The 20,548-nt window shown below is 47.8% G+C and overlaps 1 protein-coding gene across 1 annotated transcript in view; it reads right to left on the reverse strand.

Moving 5' to 3' along the window:
• Positions 1–20,548, reverse strand: part of LOC119962051 (inactive dipeptidyl peptidase 10-like) — a 1,164,028-nt gene that overhangs the window by 142,600 nt on the left and 1,000,880 nt on the right. Inside the window, 3 exon segments of the mRNA XM_038789842.1 lie at positions 129–167; positions 7,659–7,782; positions 9,252–9,349. Of these exon segments, the coding sequence (XP_038645770.1) occupies positions 129–167; positions 7,659–7,782; positions 9,252–9,349 (261 nt within the window).

Below are 20,548 nucleotides of genomic sequence, written 5' to 3' on the forward strand. Positions count from 1 at the left end.
TGTTTCCATTACAGCTGTGTTATTGTCTTGTATCGCATTAATGGGCACGTTATATATATATATTTTGAATATCAATTTGATTAATTGGTTCACATGATGAATTCATTTCTGGCTGTAATTTTTCTTACCTGTTTAGAAAGCCAAAGTTCAGACACTGTCTCATGTTTCTAAAATGTTCATAAAAAGAGGAATAGAATGAAAATGCATGAAAAACACAACAACCATCTATCTGAAAGAATTTATTTCCATATCGGTCACTGAGCCTTGTAAAATACTGAATAAAAATGTGCATATATTCATACCTTTGTTTTAAACAGCAAAGGAGGGACATTTCACACTTACAACACGAGTAACCACACATAATTTACAAGGATATTGTATATTAACAGTTTGGATAAGGCTTGGTCACTGCATCACGCACTTAAACATTGTCACACAGGCTTCAGTGGCAATTTGGAGGCTGTCCAGGCCATGAATCCATTTTTAATATGATTGATGGTTCATGAGACTGTGGCATGCAAAAAACGGAACACCGAATCAAAGAACTGTTTTCTGCTAAGTTTTCTTGATCTGAGCCATATTGAGTAGTGACAGCAGTAGCTGCTAGCATTGTGAAGGGATGAGATTACTACTTGGCAGGTAAGCAAATGTAGCATTGGCAGTGGTTTGGTAGCAATCTCCATCCTTGATGCTGATAAAAATGCAATGTAGTAATAAAAATGTTCAGTGGGAGACATGAATTCTGCTTTGGCAGTGCCAGAAGATATAAATATGATTTAGTATATTTGACCAATGAATATACTTTGTTAAACCTTGTGCTGAATTCTCATGCCGTCGGTATCAGACTCACCAATGAGACGAGGAATCAAGCGTTGTGAAGAAAACGGGATCGGTGCCGGGTGCCAATCCATTTTCAATGCTCCAGCAATTGCACTGGCATCGAGATCGAGGTTCGTGCCTCGCGCCAATGGGAGGATGCAAATGGGTCATTAAGACCCATTTTCATCCACTAAACAGGCCGGGTACCACATTCTCTGGGCCCGCGTGATCCTCCGGTCCTCTGGGCCAGGAATCACATGGACGAGAATTACCATTGGTCCTGACAAGTGTGGCTCTAATGCAGTGGATCTCGTGGTGAAGAAGGAGGTAACTCTTTAAGGGAGTTGCCTCCAAAGTCCATCCAAGGGCCACTGTCTCCCCACAATGCAAGACCTAAGAAACCCCCTAAATAAATAGACCCCCATAGGGACCATCTAAATAAGGAGACCAGCCCACAGACCCCCAGAAAAGTGACCCCTTTTAGGAAGCCCAGCAGAGGAGAGACACTTGTCAGGAAGTCCCCTAGAAAAGAGACTCCTGTCAGTAAGCCACTCCAGAAGAGAGACTCTTGTCTGGAAGTTAGAGAGCAGTTCAAACAGAGGCAGTGAAAAAACTCTGCTTTAAAACTCACCTGCGCAATACACCTGCTGGTTCAGGCACCTGCCAATTTCTGGAAAGAGAAAGCCCGTCAGCTGGGTTTAAACCCTCTCAGATCTTTGATCTGCAAGCCATTTTTTCATTTCACTTTGATATTGATTTTACTCTGATAGGTCTGACAGCATCCACATTCTTCAGCTGTCAACATTGTTCCATTCCAAATCCTTTATGGTTGAGTAATTCTGAAGTGGTCTAATGGCAATGTTTATACATATGAAACTTTGATTGACTGCTCCGGACCACTTCAAACAGAGTTAAGTGCTGTCAGTTTCGATCTGACCACTTCAAAGTCACTCAGCATGAAGGGAGGTTATTAGAAAGTACTTTGGCCATCGTTGGGGAGGTCTCCCCTGGACTGGGGGGGTGGGGGTGAGGGGGGCTAAGTGCCCACGGTTCCATCATGCCACCCCTCGGATCATGTATACCCATAACAGGAGCAGCTCCAGCTGCACCTGTCTGTCCCACCGAACACCCCCGTGACAGAACCACACCCATGGTAATATGGTGAAGGTCACTGTAACCCACCCTGACCATGGAGGCCGCTGGTCACACAGCTGAAGGCTTATGCTAATGGGGAACTGGAAATTCTAGTAATGTGAGCACCTCACAGCTCGCAAGTGGATCACCATGGGTGCCATGATGCAGACGATTGTTATTGCCTGGAGGCCTGGACGCTTGTTCTGAACTCCGAAGGTATCAACACCACAGAGGCAACAGTCAACATTCAAACACCCAATGGCTGGGCCTCAGCACTGGGGACATGCCCTCGACCGGAGGGTGTATGTATGGACCAGGGAGGGAACCAGCACCTGGTTCAGGTCATGTTTCCTGTGAGTGTCAGGGGGCCAGGGTCTGGGATCCAGTGCCCAGGGGCCACTGCTGCAGTCGGGAGTCATGTGCAGTGCATGTTGGATAGCACCCTGAGGGATGGCAGGGGATTCGAGGATGGGGGACACTTGGGGGATCCGAGAGTACTGGGATGGAAACCATAGCTGATTATCAGTCTCATGCCCTTTACAATTCCTTGTAGATATGGCATTATGGATAATATTGTGGACCCCGCGGAAATTGCCCTCGCAGTTGGGTTGACAGGCGAGGCGGTCAGACACCGGAGAAGGCGGTGGCAACAGCGTCAACAGAGGCTTTAGGTGGCAGCCAGTCTCCCACACCCTGAGGATCCAGCTGCCCATCAGGCCAGGAAGAGACCCAGAGGGGGAGGCCGGAAACGGCTCAAGGTGTACAGGCATCCCTGGTCCTTTGAACAGATGGTGGACAGCATGTGTCGCAGGATTCTCTGCCTCAACAAAGAGAAGATGTGACTCCTGTGCTATGTCCTTGCAGACTTGGCACCACGTGGAGGAGGAGGATATCCTCTCCCGTTGGGCGTCAAGGTCACTGCAGCCCTGAACCTTTACACCTCAGGATCATTCATGGCTCGAGTGAGGACCTGTGTGGCTTATCTCAAGCAACAGCCCACAAGTGCATCTGTGAAGTCATGGATGCCCTGTTTTCCCGGGCAGCTGACCATATAAACTTTGACCTGGATTAAACAATCAAGATGCCCGGGCAGTAGAATACTCTGCAATCGCTGGGATGCCGCAGGTCCAAGGGATAACAAATGGCACGCATCTATTAGTGCCCTTCCATCAACAGGAAGGGTTTCTACTCCCTAAACATCCAACTCGTGTGCAACCACCATCTGAAGATCATACACGTGTGTGCATGCTCCCCAGGGAGTGTGCACGGCAGCTACATCCTGGGACAGTCCGAGATCCACGGCATCATTGCAGGACATCCCCAGGTGACCGGTTGGCACTTGGACGATAAGGGACCTGGACCTGGCTAATGACGCCAGTACAGAGGCCAGAAATTGATGCGGAGACCACCAGGGCTGTCATTGAGTGGTGCATTGGACTCCTGAAAATGCAGTTCCGACTCGACCGCTCTGTAATGCCCCCCCCCCCCCCACCCCCAGAGGGTCGCCTGCTTTGTAGTGGTCTGGTGTGCACTCCACAACCTGGTACAGCAGACCACTATCCCCCCACCTGTGCCCCCCCACCCCCCAAAACCAATCCACCTCACACAAACCCCATTCCTCTCCCCCCACACTCCCAACCATTCCCCCACCCACGTATTACTCGCTCCCTTCCCCTTCCCCTTAAATTGCTCTGTTCCACCCTCCCAGTGTTACATCACTTCAGGTTGATTGTGCTATGTCAGCAATGACAGCAGGTCAATATACAAGGCAGGAGGGTGATAATAACCCACCTGTGAGCTGAGCTCTTGCGCTCCTTAATCTATGCCATAGTTTGGCTCCTGTTGTTCTGTTGAGTGCATGCTCATGCCCATCAGCTTGAGTGTCCGCTCACTCCCATCACCTGCACATACTATGCTTTGGTGGAGGGGAGGTTGGTCAGTCTAGTAGCAGGGACCCCATGGGGCTGGGGCCGGGGAGGGCAATTTGGGGAGGGGGGCTGCAGGCCAGCCCGCTGTGTGGAATAACTTGATGAAGGCTTCACATGTCTTGGACGTAACGTGTTTTAATGTTGTACAATCGTGATCCATCTGTCCCTAGCAACTGACCGTTCTGCCCTCCCCCCACCCCACCCCTGTGCCCCTGTATCTGCTTAGCTCTCCGTGCTCTACCGCTATGTCTAGAAGTTTCCCCAGCCTGCACAGCAGAGGTGGAGGCAGCCTGCTGCTTGCCGCATCTTGTCACCTTTGATGCTCCTGGCAGGTGTCCTCTAGAGGTCCTGGGGCCGGAGGGTCCCATTCGACTTGACAGTGGCACATGCCTTGCCGTATCTCACTGTTCCGCATGATGATCCTGAGATACGCCATTTCCGGTAGGGGGGTTGGACTCGGGAGAGCTGGTGACTGCCATCGTCTCCCTCTTGGGGGGCTTCGGGTCAGTCTCCAGCGCTCCCTCTTCCTGATCAGAGCCATGGGGCTCTGCCGGTCACCATGGGGTGGAATAGCAGCTGGTTTGAGCTCTGGATGCTCCTGCATCATCTGGCTCTGCCAGTCCTGGTGGCTCCCAATGTCTGCACCATGTTGCCGATACCCTCAGTGGTGCCTCTCTGTGGATGGGCTATGTTCTGTCGTGCCTTGCCAATGTCCACCAGATCTGGAACACGATTCTCAGCAACCAGGACATGCTCTGGAGTCCCTCAGCAATGCCCCCCTGAGAATGGGACACGCTCTGCAGTGCCTTGGAAAGGTCCACCTATGACTGGGACACATCCCTGAGCGTCCGGGACATTCTCCGCAGCACCTCGGAAAGGTCCACCTGAGACTGGGAGATGCTCCGCCAATGCCTCGGAAAGGTCCACCTGCAATAGGGCATGTTCCCCAGGAGCTCAGACATGCTGTGAAAATGCTCAGCCATGGCAATCACTGACTATGCATATCCTTGGACATCACCACTCATGGTGCTGACATCGTGCTCCAGAGTTTCCACTGCAGTCACCAACCTAGCAGTGTTGGCCTCAGTGCCACACATTGCTGGTGCAATCTCTTGCGCTTGCAGCCTTTGGGACTCCTCCAATTGGGTTGGGGACAGGCAGACGCACCACTGTTGGGCAGGGCTGGGGCGTGCTGGTGGATGCCATGGTGTTCAGAGGAGGGGCATGTCCCAGACTTGCTGGGTGCTGGACAGCCTTCTTCAAGGCAATGTCCAAAGTGGCGGTCTTTGGGGTATCAGGCCAGACAGATCTCTTCATGGGGAGGAGGGTGGAGGCCCTTGCCTTTTCCTCCCTGATCGCCCGCCGTAGAATCCTGCTCGTCTGGCGGCCAGCAGCATCAGCCAAAGCTGCAGACTGGCCGTCCGACCTATCGGAATTTCTCCAAATGGAGGAAAATCAAATTCGCCATCCGGGGTCGGAAGATGGCTTCTTCAGAACATGGGAGCCATTGACCCAACTATTCCGGGACCTGTAAATAATCAAGTAGCCAAGATCCAGGGAATGTAGCCAAGACATGAGAAAAGAGAAGGGAGGGAGGACCCAGGGGGTGGGGACAGTGCAAGAGGGGGTAGCCAAACACAACGGAAAAGAAAGGGGAGCTGCAGAGAGGGGGAGGGGCGGGGAGGGGGGGAAGGAGGGCAGTGAAGGGAGGCAAGGGGAGGGTAGGAAAGAAGGAAGGACAGGGGGCAAAGAATAATGGAGGGGAGCCAGAGAGGAGGAAAGACGAGGGAATACAAACTGGAAGGAGGGCACGGGAAATGACAACGACCACAATGAACACAGCAGTGCTCCAGAGAGTAAGAAAGTACAGGAGGAAGGAATGACAGACAGCCGAGGCGGAGGCAAACTCACAACAACAGCAAAAACTGACTGGGAGAGGCAAACAACATCAGGAGTGCTCAGGCACCCTACCCACCCAGTTGTGTTTTGTTTTGCTTGGGCTGTATGGATTTTCTTTTAAAAAAACAGAAGAAAATAAGGGGCGGGGGAAGAAAGCACCCCCCCCACCCCTAAAGACATGTATAACGTAATTGTCCATCCGTTGTTTCTGTGTATATTCACTTCCCCAGTTGTTACTTCCCCACCCCTTGTTTTTTTATTTATGTATTTTTTTAAATTTATGTAGTGTTTTTGTTTTTGTTATCTCTTTTTAGATTCTCTTTGCATACACCTGTAACTATACTATGTACAGAAAACCCACTAAAAAACATTTTAAAAAATGCCTAAAGCTTTGACTGCAGGCATCCAAAAGATGGGTTGGGAGGGTTTAAATTTTGGCTATCTTACTAAACTTTATATTTTTGGTCTCCAATCCACCCCCCTCTACCCACCCCCAGATCCTTGTCAATTCATTGAGGACACATTTATCTGGACACCTCTGTGCTAGTGGTCACCCAGGAAAATTAGATGGAATGCAGGAAAATATCTTTGAGCCTGAACATTGTGCATATCCCAAATGCAGATGCAGCTCACTGTCCCCATTGAGAAATCTCCGCAATCTGGCACAGAGTAAAAGAGAAATGGTAAGCAAAATGAGGCCTTTTTAGTTTGTGTTTTTTTTTATTCGTTAATACGACGTGGGCGTCGCTGGCAGGGCCTTACTCTCTGGTGCCCTGCTGTGTTCGTTATGGTCGTTGTCGTTTCCCTTGCTCTCCTTCCAGTTTGTGTTCCCTCGTCTTTCCTCCTCTATTATTCTTTGCCCCCTGTCCTTCCTGCCCTCCCCTTCCCCCTCTTCACTGCCCCCCTCCCCCTCCGCAACTCCCCTTTCTTTTCATTAGATTTGTTGCCCATCCCTTGATGGGCGTTTAAGAGTCAACCACATTGCCGTGGATCACTTATAGGCCAGACCAGGTAAGGGTGGCAGATTTCCTTTCCTAAAGGACATAACTGAACCAGACAGTTTTTTAAGACAATCGACAATGTTTTCATTGTCATCACTAGACTTTCAATTCCAGATTTTTATTGAATTCAAATTTCACCACCTGCAGTGGCAGGATTTGAACCTAGGACCACAGAGTTCTCTGGGTCTCTGGATTATTAGCCCATTGACAATACCACTACGCAACTGCCTCCCCTTAAAAGTTACTGTGAAAATCCCCTAGTCGCCACATTCCCTAGTCGCCCTAGGCGCCTGTTCAGGTACACTGAGGGAGAATTCAGAATGTCCAATTCACCTAACAAGCAAATCTTTTGGGACTTGTGGGAGGAAACCGGAGCACCCTGAGACAACCCACGCACACACGGGGAGAACGTGCAGACTCCGCACAGACATTGACCCAAAACTGGGAATCAAACCGAGGACCCTGGCGCTGTGAAACAACAGTGCTAACCACTGTGCTACCATACCGTGTCTAATGAAGAAGAGTCACTCAGTCAGCATACATAACTAATTCAAACACCAGATTAGAGAAGATTAGGGGTATGCGGCCATGTTAAAATAATTACATTAGTAATTGTGACTTGGTTGGAATTGCTGAGCTGCAGCAGTTAGCCAGCTCTGGAGTATTTTGTCAGTTAAAAGAGAAAGCTTGATAAAGATAAGGGTGAACTCAATTTACCTGTGGGATTGGAAATCATTCATTGGCAGATGCGATCAACTTCAATTAGTTTCAAACGTATTAATTAATCAGAAGTCTTGTGCCAAATGATCTCTGCATTTAGCAGCATTCAGTAGCATCACAGTTCATGAAAACACTTCAGCTGAGCAGAATGTCCTACCTTAGAACAAGCCCCAGTTGTAATTTCGCACGTGGTAAGAATGGAGACATTTTGCGGTCTGTTCAGCCAGTTTACGACAGTCTTTGTGTTGCTGACCCACTTTACCATTGTGATATAATATTCCCTTGTTGAAAAGAAATTCTATCTCAGAATTGATTTCATAAATATTTAATAAAACTACACATATTTTTAAATGCGGTGCTACAAAGCACATCCAACAAATTTGACCCTCAAGTAACGATGAGCCAAAATCAAGCAAATGTATACAATAGCCCTTCATTAGAAATAAACTATCAAGTTTGATTTTTAGATTTTTTTCCTCCATACTGATTTACAGCATGCTAACCTTCTCATTGTGAAGACTGTTGTACATCTCTATTTTGATATAACTAATCACTAATAACAGACATTCAATTGACTTTTTGACACGGGCTCTGTTTACAGCTTGTGGGTATAAACTGGGTCTAGCCGACCCACCAGATGACGTATTAATCAATAGTACTGAACAGTATTGAAACAAGAAATAATGTTGTTGAAAGAAACACTCACAGTAGAATTCACCACCCTAAGGTTTTCTTAAAATGAATGGGGAAAATTGTAGGCTGCTGAGTTCAGAGCAGTAACTTTGGCCTCGCTGTCTAGGCTGACTTATTGGCAAGACATCAAGGAGCCTGGCATCTGTGCCACTCTAATTGTGAGCCTAGACAGTGAGGCCAGAGTCAATTCAGCCATCAATGGAGATTTAGATTTTCCTTTTATCCCTCATGGCTAGCACACACTGCTGTCTAGTTTCCTGGAGCTGCGAAGCAGATTAATCTTGGCAGTTGAAACTTGGAGTATGTCCTCGTGATTGACTGACAGGTATTATTACATCAACTATGTTGGATGCAGTGATGGAAAGGATCACCTACTCCTGTGTATCTATCACTTGTCAAGGCTTGACAGTTGTAAAAGTGCAACTTGTGTCAAGTTGCAATACACAGTTGGAACTTTATCATGTTTGCAGAAGAAGAATAGGACTTTGTTAATTTTCCCATCAACGCAAATGATGGAAGTTATGTTGATGGTGGTTGATGTTCTCAAAATTATCTCCTGATGTAGGCAGACATTGTAGCCTATTAGTGCAGCAGACTGCTGCACTGATCCACTGTACCACAGAGGGGCAGAGCTGTGCTTCAGATTCCTCTCCATTTGTTTCCTACTTATCCCAGCTCAGTTACCAGGAAGGCATGAGCTTTAATGGTGCCATGTACTTCCTTGCACAGTTGGGGAAGGGGCTAAAATGCATTAGTTCAATGTAGTTTCTGTTTTATGAACTACATAACAGTCAGTCACAACTGGCATTTACAGAAAAGAATTCACCACCTTCGTGATTGCAATATATGCTGCAGGCAAAAGCTGAATGGGAAATGTGAGGAAGAACAAGACTCATTTGATGGTAGGTTCTAGGTTGGAGCCTAAATCCTAAAATTATTATTCAGTCGTGATTTAAATGCACATGCTATCTGTTCTCCACTACCTCTATACAACCAGAATACCAGAATTCATTAATTTTAAATTGATAAACCAGAGTGACTGTCAACCCAATCTTACTTGGACTTGAAGCTCTCTGGTGGCATCAGTTCAAGGGTATGTGTTGGTCCATAAAGGTTCACCACAAACAGCTTCACTATTGGATTGACTTGACCTGCCTGATAAAAAATAAGACAATTAGTGAAATGTGCCGAATGACAAATGGTAGCATAATAGGCTGCGTTTTCAATCTCAAGGTGCGTAGTGGGAGTTGGGAAAATTCCAAGTCCACCACAGGAAAAAGTGCCTGCAAGGATGGGGGGTGGGGGGTGGGGGGGCAGGGAGAGAGGAGGGAGAGTGGGGGTGAGGCTAGTCAACTAGGTAAAAGGTTCAGTGGCACCGAGGGGCTGTGACGTTTGGAGACTGGCTGTTTAAAAGGCCCGCCTAGGAGCTTTGAGACAGAAAGCACATTAATCTAACATCTGGCACTGGTAAATGCTAAAATCCATTATTAACAAGGTAGTACCAGGACATTTAAAAAATCATGTCCCAACCAGGCAAAGTCAGTGTTTTTTTGAAACGGAAATTGTGATTGACAAATTTATTAGAGATATTTGAGGATGTAACAAATGGGTGGACAAAAGGAAACATCCAGATGTAGTGGGCGGGATTCTCTCATCTCGCGGCAGAGTGTCCACGCCATTGTAAACGACTTTGCATATTACGGCGTAAACGGGCCGCTCCCAGAACTAATTCAGGCCCCTACAGGGGGCTAGCACATCACTGGAGTGGTTCGCGCCGCTCCAGCTGCCGATCCCAGCATGAACTGGGTGCCACAGGATCCACGCATGCGCAATGGCGCCGGTGCCAACGCGCGCATGTGCAGTGGCTTGCTTCAACGCGCCGGCCCTGACTCAACATGGCGCAGGACTACAGGAGCCGACGCGTAGGAATTGAGTCCCCCAGCCACAGAGGCAGGCCCGCCGATTGGTGGGCCCCGATCGCGGGCCGGGCTGCATCGGAGGCCCCCCGGGGTCGGAGCCCCCCTCCCCCTCCCCACAGGCCGCCACCCGACCCTTCCACTCTGAGTTCCCACCGGCTAATGTCGCATCCAGGTGTGGACGGCGCCGGCAGAACTCAGCGTTTCCACGGCGGCCGCTCGGCCCATCCCGTGTAGAGTGGCCTGCGACCGGCACCGCATCAAACACGGCGGCGCCAATGGTGCCGATTCTCCGCCCTGTGGTGGGGATTCTCCGGCCCAGGGCTGAGAGAATCCTGTCCAGTATATTTAGATTTCCGAAAGGTATTCGATAAGTTGTCACATAAAATGTTACCTCACAAGATAAGATCTTATTGTGCTGGTTTAGTACATTAGCCATTCAGCTCGACCAGTCATATCCGCGCACGCCTCTACCATTTCATTAAGTCCTGACTCCTCCATCGAGGAAGTCAGGACAGTAACCCGTGACTACCACATCTGCGCAGAGTGCAAACCGCACTTCTACCACCCCGAGCGCGCGCATCTGATCAAAGCATCCCGCCCCTTCGAACGTCTCAGCATTGACTTCAAGGGGCCCCTTCCCTCTAGCAGCCGCAACATTTACTTCCTGACGGTGATCGATGAATACTCCCGCTTCCCCTTTGCCATTCCCTGCCCCGACATGACCACATTGACCGTCATTAAGGCCCTACTCTCCATCTCCCTGTTCGGCTACCCCGCGTACATACACAGCGATCGGGGGTCCTCCTTTATGAGCAACGAGCTGCGTCAATTCCTGCTCAGCAGGGGCATTGCCTCTAGCAGGACGACCAGCTATAACCCCCGGGGTAACGGACAGGTCGAGCGGGAGAATGGTACCATCTGGAAGACCATACTACTGGCCCTCCGGTCCAGAGATCTCCATATTTCCCGATGGCAAGAGGTTATCCCCGATGCCCTACATTCTATCCGCTCCCTCCTCTGTACCACAACTAATCAGACACCTCATGAATGTCTTCTTGTTTTCCCCAGGAAGTCGTCCTCCGGATCCCCTCTCCCGACGTGGCTGGCCGCCCCCGAACCCATCTTGCTCCGGAAGCATGTGCGGGTGCACAAGTCCGACCCGTTGGTGGAACAAGTCCAGTTACTCCACGCTAACCCGCAGTATGCGTACGTGGAGTACCCCGACGATCGACAGGACACGGTCTCCCTCCGGGACCTGGCACCCGCCGGCGTGCGGCCCTTCCCCCCATCACCACAGACCCCCCCCTGTCCCTTTTCCCCCAGCGCCCCACCCAGGCCACCCCTCCCCCATCCATGGCGTCTCCCCCACCAGCCTGGGAGACAGTTCAAGGACCATCGCTCCCAGAGTCCAGGACATCAACTGAACCACCACCATCGGCTGAACCAACGTCACCAACTCCCCTGCGGCGGTCTGCCAGGACGTCACGGGCAACGAAAAGGCTGATCGAGTCCATTTAACTTCAACACCACCACGGACCTTGTATGGACACTATGTACTTTTGCTCAATGTCTGGGCCAGTGGGAAGCCAAGGATACATTTTTTTCCTCTTCTCTCCTTACTACTCATACCACCAGTTCTCCCACCCCCCAGCTCTCGTTGACACCCCCCCCCCCCCCCCCGGCGTTTTTCTCGCAAGGGGTGAATGTGGTGGTATGATTAGCATAGCTGCCTGCCATTGGTGCAGAACACCGGCTTACCATTGGCCCTGGTCGGTCATGTGCCCCTCAACCGGTTGGTTGAGACCAGTCATGTGACGGCTCCCCGATTGGTCGAGAGGCTGAGTTAACCCCGCCTCCAGGGAGGGATATAAATACCCAGTACTCCCGGGTCGTCCTTCTACTGTAATCGACCGCAGGGCTAACATCTAGTAGATTAAAGCCATACTTTTGTTCAGCAACTCGTCTCGCGTTCAATTGATGGTACATCACGCAGATGATGGAGTATAAAAATAATGAGGCCATGCTGCAACTATAAGGGCATTGTTGAGACCGCAACTGGAGTATTGTGTATAGTTTTGGCCTCCTCTTTCTTGTATTGGATTCAGTTCAGAGAAGGTTCTTTTTTTTAATTCATTCATGGGATGTGAGCATCACTGGCTGGGCCAACACTTGTTGCCCATCCGGCGGGTCAACCACAATGGTGTGGGTCTGGAGTGACATGTATGCCAGACCAGGTAGGGAATCAAAGATTTACTTCCCTAAAGAACATTAGTGAACCAGATGGGTTTTTACAACAATCGACAATGATTTCACAGTCGTCATTAGACTTTTCATTCCAGATTTTTTTTTAATTTAGAGTATACAATTATAATTTTTTTCCAATTAAGGGACAATTTAGCTTGGCCAATCCACCTAACCTGCATATCTTTGGGTTGTGGGAATGAAACCCACGCATACATGGGGAGAATATGCAAACTCCACACGGACAGTGACCCAGGGCAAAGATTCAAACCCGGGTCCTCAGCGCCGCAGTCCCAGTGCTAACCACTGCACCACGTGCCGCGCCCCGCCCCCCAGATTTTTATTTAATTCAAATTCCACCACCTGCCTTGGCGGGATTCAAATCCAGGACCTGGATTCAAACCCTGGGTCTCTGGATTACTAGTCCAGTGACAAGACCCTACACCACTGCCTCCCCTGATGACGAAAACTTGAGCAGGTTGGGCCTAATTTTAAATATATATGTTTTAGAAGAATGAGAAGTGATTTTATTGTAACATGTAAAATTCTGAGGGTGCTTGACAGAATTGATGCTGAATGATTTCCGTCATGGACGATCTAGAATTAGGGGACATTTTTTCAGCATAAGGGGTAGCTAATTTAAGACAGAGATGAGGAGGAATTTCTTCTCTCATGGAGTTGTTACAATTTGGAATTCTCTTCCCCAGAAAGCAGTGGAGTCTGAGTCATTGAATATAACCAAGACCGAGTTAGACAGATTTTGGAATCATTGAATGGTTGAGCCTTTGTGATGGGCTGAATGGCCTACTCATGTTCCTATTTCTTATGACCATATGTAACTTTTCTCAGGGTTTTTATTGTGAAACTAAAAAGTGTAAAGGTAGAAATCACAGATTTCTTCAGGATTGCACTCCAGAGGTTACGCCTACAGCACGCACTCTGGGGGAACTACAGAATCTGTCCATCCCACTTAAGACTCTTATTGTCCAAGGTGAATGTGGCCCAATTACTCTTCCTAACAAAATCTACCAACTCACTTTGATTTATAAAGACATTAATTTGCCAGATACATGCACATTCTGAACCTTTATTAATACTTTCCTGTATTTTTTGACACTCTTCCTCAATATTAGCTCCACTCCCCAATTTCACGCGATCATCAAATTTTGCAATTGTACTATCGATTCCCGAATCCAAATTCTTTACGCAAATGATGAAAAACAATGACCTCAGCACTGATGATGGATAATAGGGGCTTCCATAATTTTCAGTTTGCAGATATTTTTCTATCACATCTTCAAGTAAGAAATCATTGGGTGGGATGTTCCGGGCAACCTGCCACATGATTTATGGTAGCCATGATGTGGAGATGCCGGCGTTGGACTGGGGTGAGCACAGTAAGAAGTCTTACAACACCAGGTTAAAGTCCAACAGGTTTGTTTCAAACACGAGCTTTCGGAGCACGGCTCCTTCTTCAGGTGAATCTGAAGAAGGAGCCGTGCTCCGAAAGCTCGTGTTTGAAACAAACCTGTTGGACTTTAACCTGGTGTTGTAAGACTTCTTACTATGATTTATGGTGGCAGAGGTGGCCCGCCATTGGCAGATGGCAGACTGGAAGATCCAGAGGCGGTCTGCCATTGGCCGGTGGAGGGACTAGAAGATTCCACTGGTGTGAACTGCCAGAAATGATCTTTCTGACTACTGATGTGAAGCTAATTAGTCTATCACTTTTAGACTTGTTGTACTGTCATTTTTAAATATGGGAATCACATCAGCTCTCCTCCAGTCCCCTGGCAGTATTCACTTTTCTAACGCATTTTAGAAACATAGAAAATAGGAGCATGAGTAGGCCATTCGGCCCTTCAAGTCTGCTCCCCCATTCATTATGATCATGGCTGATCATCCAACTCAGTAACCTGTTCTCGCCTTATCCCCATATCCTTTTTATCCCTTTAACCCCAAGAGCTATATGTATCCCGTTCTTGAAAACGTACAGGGCACAATTTAGAGGACCAAAGATAGATTCCAATTTTGGGCGCATTTGGTGGGAAGTTTCGTGAGGGCCACATTGGCGAGATTGCGGCCTGTATTTAACGGCACCTAGTGCCAAAAAGGAGCCCCCACGGGATTCTTGTCATTACTGGCTCCCTCACCATCTGATTTGCCTGACTCGTGCCTCAGTTTCTCTCCGCTAACAAGGGGAGCTGCTTTTAAATGCTCCCTCACCACTCACTTCCAGTCAACATACAAACATGGCAGCGCCCAGGCTTGGGGATGCCAACCTCACAAGTTTTCTTGACGCTGTGGATGAGAGGCCAGCCACCCTGTTCCCCCGAGAGGGTCGGAGGGCCAGCAGCAGGGCGAACAATGCCGCCTGAGGCAGTGGCAGTCCGTGCGGGCAGCATGACAAGGAGGACTGCCGTCCAATGTTGAAAGAAGACCAACAATCTTCAACGATCTGCAAGACTAAGTTACCATACATTGTTCATCTATCCTGCCTCCTTAAAAACACCGAAAATTCATTTTCAAGCCGAAAAAGAAAATAGCTCTTCAAATTGAATCTTGTTAGTAGCTACTCATAAAACTGAATTTCAATCCAACATTTCCTAATTGCATTCTATCCCCTTAAGATAAAAGGCCAGTAATAATGTGCTAAAACTATCGATCCAGATCTCATCAAACAATAGTGACTTCAGAAAATCTTTAAGGCTGTGTGATTCTCATAATGATAGGCCATTTTACTGTGTCGTTTATCACTTGGACAATCTAGTCAAAGGTGCTGGGCAGATACATGTCATAAATACTCCTTCAAAATGGTATTAAATTGGGAAAGAAGTATTGTTGATGTGATTTTTGTACTTACCTCCATCTCTTCACAAATGATTTATACCAATGTCTTCATGTTTATTCATATATACTTAACAGTTGTTGTTGCCAGTTTAAACCTTTATTCACAGACAATGCTTTCAATGATATTCAGCTGCCTGAATGCTTTCCAAATAAGGTGACACTCTTTGCACTCATTATAATCACAAAGTGTTACAAGTGCTCTGAACGACTCAACATTCCTCCATCAGCCAAGACCCCCAAAAAACAGACTGATTGGTCATTCATCTCAGGTGCTGCTCATGGACCAAATTGTGTACCAAATTGGCTGCCACTTTTGCTCGCCAATTTTAAGTTAAAAACAATCTGTATAAAACAGTAGATTACAGAATTTAGTCCAGGGCAGGAAGTCCTGATAATTTCCAAATCAGTCATTGGGAGGTTTGTAAAAATGACTCAGGTACATTTCGGGAGTGCTATCCAAGATGTGGCCCACATGGCAAATGCAGGGTCTTATAACTCACCGATTTTGACATATTTCTTCAGTTAACAGCTCTAAAATATGTTCATCTCCACACCACACCATGCTTCCTGAGAAGAACCTCATGGTCAGCAGTGTGGAATAATTAAAGTATCAGTTACATTCCGGACAGAAGCGATTCCATAATTTTCATCCTAAACCTTAATTTTTCAAGTTACCCATTTTGTTTGGAAATGGAATAGAAAAACACAATAATAATTATTGATAGCTTGCAGTATTTGCAATGAGATGAAGTTTTACTTGTTTCTGGTGCATGGCTCTTTTGGAAAGGGGGTAGGATATTTTTTTCATTCATGTATTCAAAATTCATGCCCTCTCCAAAATCAGATAAATTTGTTATCATTGCATGATAGTTTGTGGGAATAATTCAAATAAGATTGGCTCCAGAACTTCCCTTCATAACCACCATCCAAAAGATCTTTTCTGTTGTTTTTGGGAAAGCTTTGACACATTCCCATGTAATGTGATGAGTTGCCAGAGAAATGCAAAACTTCCTTTTATCAATCTCAGTCTAGCTTCAGGTCATTTTAGGGTAATTTAAGAATACACGCCCCCATTTTACACACTGCTTTTTCTGAGTGTTTGGAATGTACCGGTAATTACCAGTGTACAGGTAATTTGGTGGGTAGGTTCTGGGATGGGACCCATTTCTGTCAGATTTCTGTCCTGTTACGCTGTTTTAACCTTCGCGCCTGATCTGAGGTCTTCTACATGGGTGGCTGCAATGCTGCTGGGAACTCATTATCTGGAAAGAACTTGCATTTATGTAGGATGATCTCAGGATATTCCAAAGCACTTCACAGCGAATGAATTCTTTTTGAAATGTAGTCATTTATAATATAAAGAAACACAGCAACTTGTGTGAGGCAAGGTTTCCCAAACAGTAATGAGATAATGAGCAGATAATCCGTTTTAATGATGCTGAGGGACACATTTTGGCACAAGCACTAAGAAGAACAGCCCTGTTCACCTTCAGTATAGTTCCATGAGATCCGCCCAGGAGAACAGCAACAGGAGTGGAGGACCCCAGACCCCATGAACTGCTTTCCCACAGCACCATGCATAACATAGAACAAAATAAAAGAGCCAGTAATGGAAAAGTGCTTTGTTTTGGAGCTTGCAGACTGAGGAAACTTTCAAAGGAGATTGCTGGAGTTACAAGAGAGAGATCAAAGCCTTTTATTCACTTCACACCTTGTTTGAGCTGCACATACCTCTGAAAATGAGGAAACCTTTGCCCTGTCTGACAATAAGAGGCTCTAAATAGTAAATATGGTGGATAGAAATGTATGTGTGTAGCAGTGCTGAGACACTGAATCATCATGGGCAGAGAGTGCTGTGTGCTGTTACCTGCATGGTCCATGCAGGATTTTGTATAGATATATTTCAAGAAACCTGCTGCCTGTGTGATCCACAGGTTAGCCTGTCCCCAGGAAATCAACGTAGTTTGCAAAGCACCAGCTTGAATGATGCTATGCGAATGAATGCTTAACCCAGAATTCCTAATGAACATTCCCTTGGATGCAATTATAATGGAGGCAGGAGCAGCGTACATTAGAGAAATGAAGAATGAAGCAACATTTGATAGACACTTGGTGCCTACATAATATTACAGCTTCCCAGTTCCTCCACCCACACCCCACGCTGAATCGATGAAAACCACTTGAACATGCTACAAGAGTGGCATTCTTCACCGAGAAGGCAATGGTGCCAGCCACTAGACAGAGATGTTGTGGTCATGGTAATCTGCCTGAAAAGCTCTTTCCTTGCCTTTTTATACTACAGGCTCACTTTAAGTAGCTCCTCCCAATCACTAAGTGCATTCCTACCACTCAAGTGTATGATTGCAATGCACTTACTGCTCTTCGATGTGGTTGATGTTTGTAAACCTCAGAGTTTCAGAACTTAGAGCCACTCATCTATGAAGGGAGATGAAAGAATCAAGGCTGCAGCTGCTTTGTGGAAGCTGTCAATTACAGCCCACTACAGTAGTCCCCCGTTATACCGCGCTCCGCAATACCGTGGTTCGCGATATATGGCGGGGGGGCTTATGGACCCCAACTGTCAGCTTCCCTCTCCGGATCAAAGTGAGCCGGCTGCTGAAATTGACACTGCCGGCTGAAATTGACACTGCCGGCTGCTCCTCTCTCACTTAGATTCAGTGAGAGAGGAGCAGCTCACACAGCGTCCGGAAGTGGATAATGCAGAGCTACAGCTGGTACCTCCATAGTGGTTGAGGTAGGGTGGGGGTGGGGGGAGGGGGTGGGGGTGGCGGTGTGGAGAAAGGCCTGAACTGCAGGGGTTTGGGACCAAGGAGAGATGCGACACCCCCCTGCCACTTGTTCCCAAACCACCAAGTTGACAGCCCTGACACCTAAAACTGAATCCCAGCCTTGCCTTTGAAACTGACATGCAGCGCAGGGTGCAAGCGCGTGCGGCAGATGGGGTGCAGACAGCAAGACCTTGTAAGTTCCTGGTAAGTTTCTGTGGGTTGTTTTAATTAGATCCACGGGGGGTGGGGGGAGAGGTCAGACCCCCGTAGACTCACAATGGGAAGCGCATGCAAAATTTTTAAATAAATTTAAAACCCCCATCGTGGATATCCGCGGCTCGGATGCAACGCGGGTGGCTGTCTTGGACCCCAACACCCGCGTTATAAAGGGGGACTACTGTACTAGAAATTAATAAATGGCTTGCAGCTACAGGATCTGAGGGGTTTAGACACAGGTTACAGCTGTTCTCATTCCAGCAATGGACAAGTGGAGTTTCCAGTTAAGTTTTACAGCTGTAATTCTTTTCACTGCCCCAGTCCGGACTGCTCTCTAGCAGACAGGTTGTATTTTCTGGGGGGGGGTCCCTTTAGTCAGGGGATCCCTGTTGAAGTTCCCTTTAGATAGGGGGTCTCTGTGGGGGGGTTACATTAGTTAGATAGTCTCTGTGGGGATTCCCTTGAGCTAGGGGGTCTCTGTGGGGAGTTCCTTCAGTTAGGGGACACGGGGGAAGATCTCTCTATGAAGGAGATCCCTGGGCATCCCTTTAGTTAGGGGGTCTCTTTGGGGGGTCCTTTAATTAGGGGTCTCTGTGGAGGAGTCTCTGTGGAGGGAGGAGGAGGTTCCTTTAGTTAGTGGGTTCCTGTGGGTGGGGTTCCTTTAATTTGAGGGTCTCTGTGGGGGAGGTGAAAGGAGATTAATTTAGTTAGCGGGTCCCTGTGCAGGGAAGGTATTCCTTTACATAGAGGCTTTCTGAGGGGGGGGGGGTTCTTTCAGTAAGGGGGTCCCAGAGGTATTTCCTATTAAGAGGGTCCCTGGGGAGGGGGGGGGGGTCTCCCTATTAAGGGGTCTCTTGGGGGGTTCTCCCATTTGGGAGTTCTCTGGGGAGGAGTATGGGGGGTAGTCAGGTAGTGCATTGAAGGAAGTTTGGCCATCGGATGGGCTTGGGTGAAAAGTTTTAAAGTGTTACCCCCTGGTCCACCGTGAGGCCCACCACATCAAGCTTATGTTTGGTGAGACCTGTAGTAATCCCTGCCCAGGTGATTCCCGGCCTAGAGGATTGGAGAGTCACGAAGTGCCGGAGAATAGGGTGCCAGGCCCACTAAACAGATACAAATGGGTCATTAAGATCCATTTGCATTCATTTACATGCTCCAGCAGGCACGCGGGCACAAATCTCAATCCTGCCACCAGGTGGTCGGAGCACTGTGTTCGGATCAGTGCCCGCCAATCCCGATTTTTCGATTCTCCGTCACATCGGGGACCCCTGTCGCATCGGCTACTGATGGCCGGGGGGGGGGGGGGGGGGGGGGGGGGAGAGAATCCAGGCCACTGTCTTCAAGAGAAAAATGAAGAAAATGGTAACACGGTGAACCAGATGGCAAGAACACTCAGCTAATTTACACAGGGGGCTGGATTCTCCACCGGCGCGATGCTCCATTTTGCCAGCAGCCCAGGGGTTTCCCGATGGCGTGGGGCAATGGGAAACCCCATTGACCAGCCAGCATAACAGAGCATCCCGCCAGTGGGGTGAAACAGAAATGTGGAGTGGCGGGACGGAGAATCCAGCCCAGGAGCTTTCCCAACGGTCCACTGTAACAGGGGTGGGAGTGGTGCTTAAATGCTGGAAGCAGTGGTGGAGGCAGCCGTTACGCTGTTTTTTCCAGTTTGAACAACTTTTCTGCCAATTACTGTGGAAATACAGGTGAGCCTCAAATGTGTTGAGTGTAAGAGCTCCGTCAAATTTTTGCTGTAACTCCACTATTAACGCTGACTGGGTTCAGGTCCAGTGAGTGAGCCGTCAGGTCACTCCGTGTATCACTCTCATGTGATTCAGCAATATGATTTCATGCTTGTATGACAAATGAAGCAATGCAAATAAAATTGAAAAACATAGTGGTCTCACACATCTGACCTGCACTATGTTTTTCGGAGTTTAAATAATGTATTTTGTTCGACACATTATATAATTCCCGAGTTGATAGACTGCATCCATTACGCACATGAAACAATATAGAGATTAATGGATACTTGGGAGAGATTACAAGGAGTTAATCAAATTGAAGAACCCCTGGGACATTAGGACCAATCCCAGGACTGCAGCTTATAATGATTGCCTGAATGCCAAGTTTACTGTCTTGAAATCATGCCAGGGTATCTGCTTTCATTACAGTTATACTGTGAACCGGGCAGATTTATTCATATTTTGTTTTATCTTAATGCGAGGCTGTTTTGTCTTGATTCCGTGTGCCCTTAACGCTAGTTGTTTTCAATGAAGTTTAATGACTCTGATCTCATTAGCCCACATGGATTGAATCATTCTGTCAGTGATTAGCAG

The sequence above is a fragment of the Scyliorhinus canicula genome, chromosome 2 (genome assembly GCF_902713615.1).
Source record: "Scyliorhinus canicula chromosome 2, sScyCan1.1, whole genome shotgun sequence".
NCBI classification, from domain to species: Eukaryota; Metazoa; Chordata; class Chondrichthyes; order Carcharhiniformes; family Scyliorhinidae; genus Scyliorhinus; species Scyliorhinus canicula.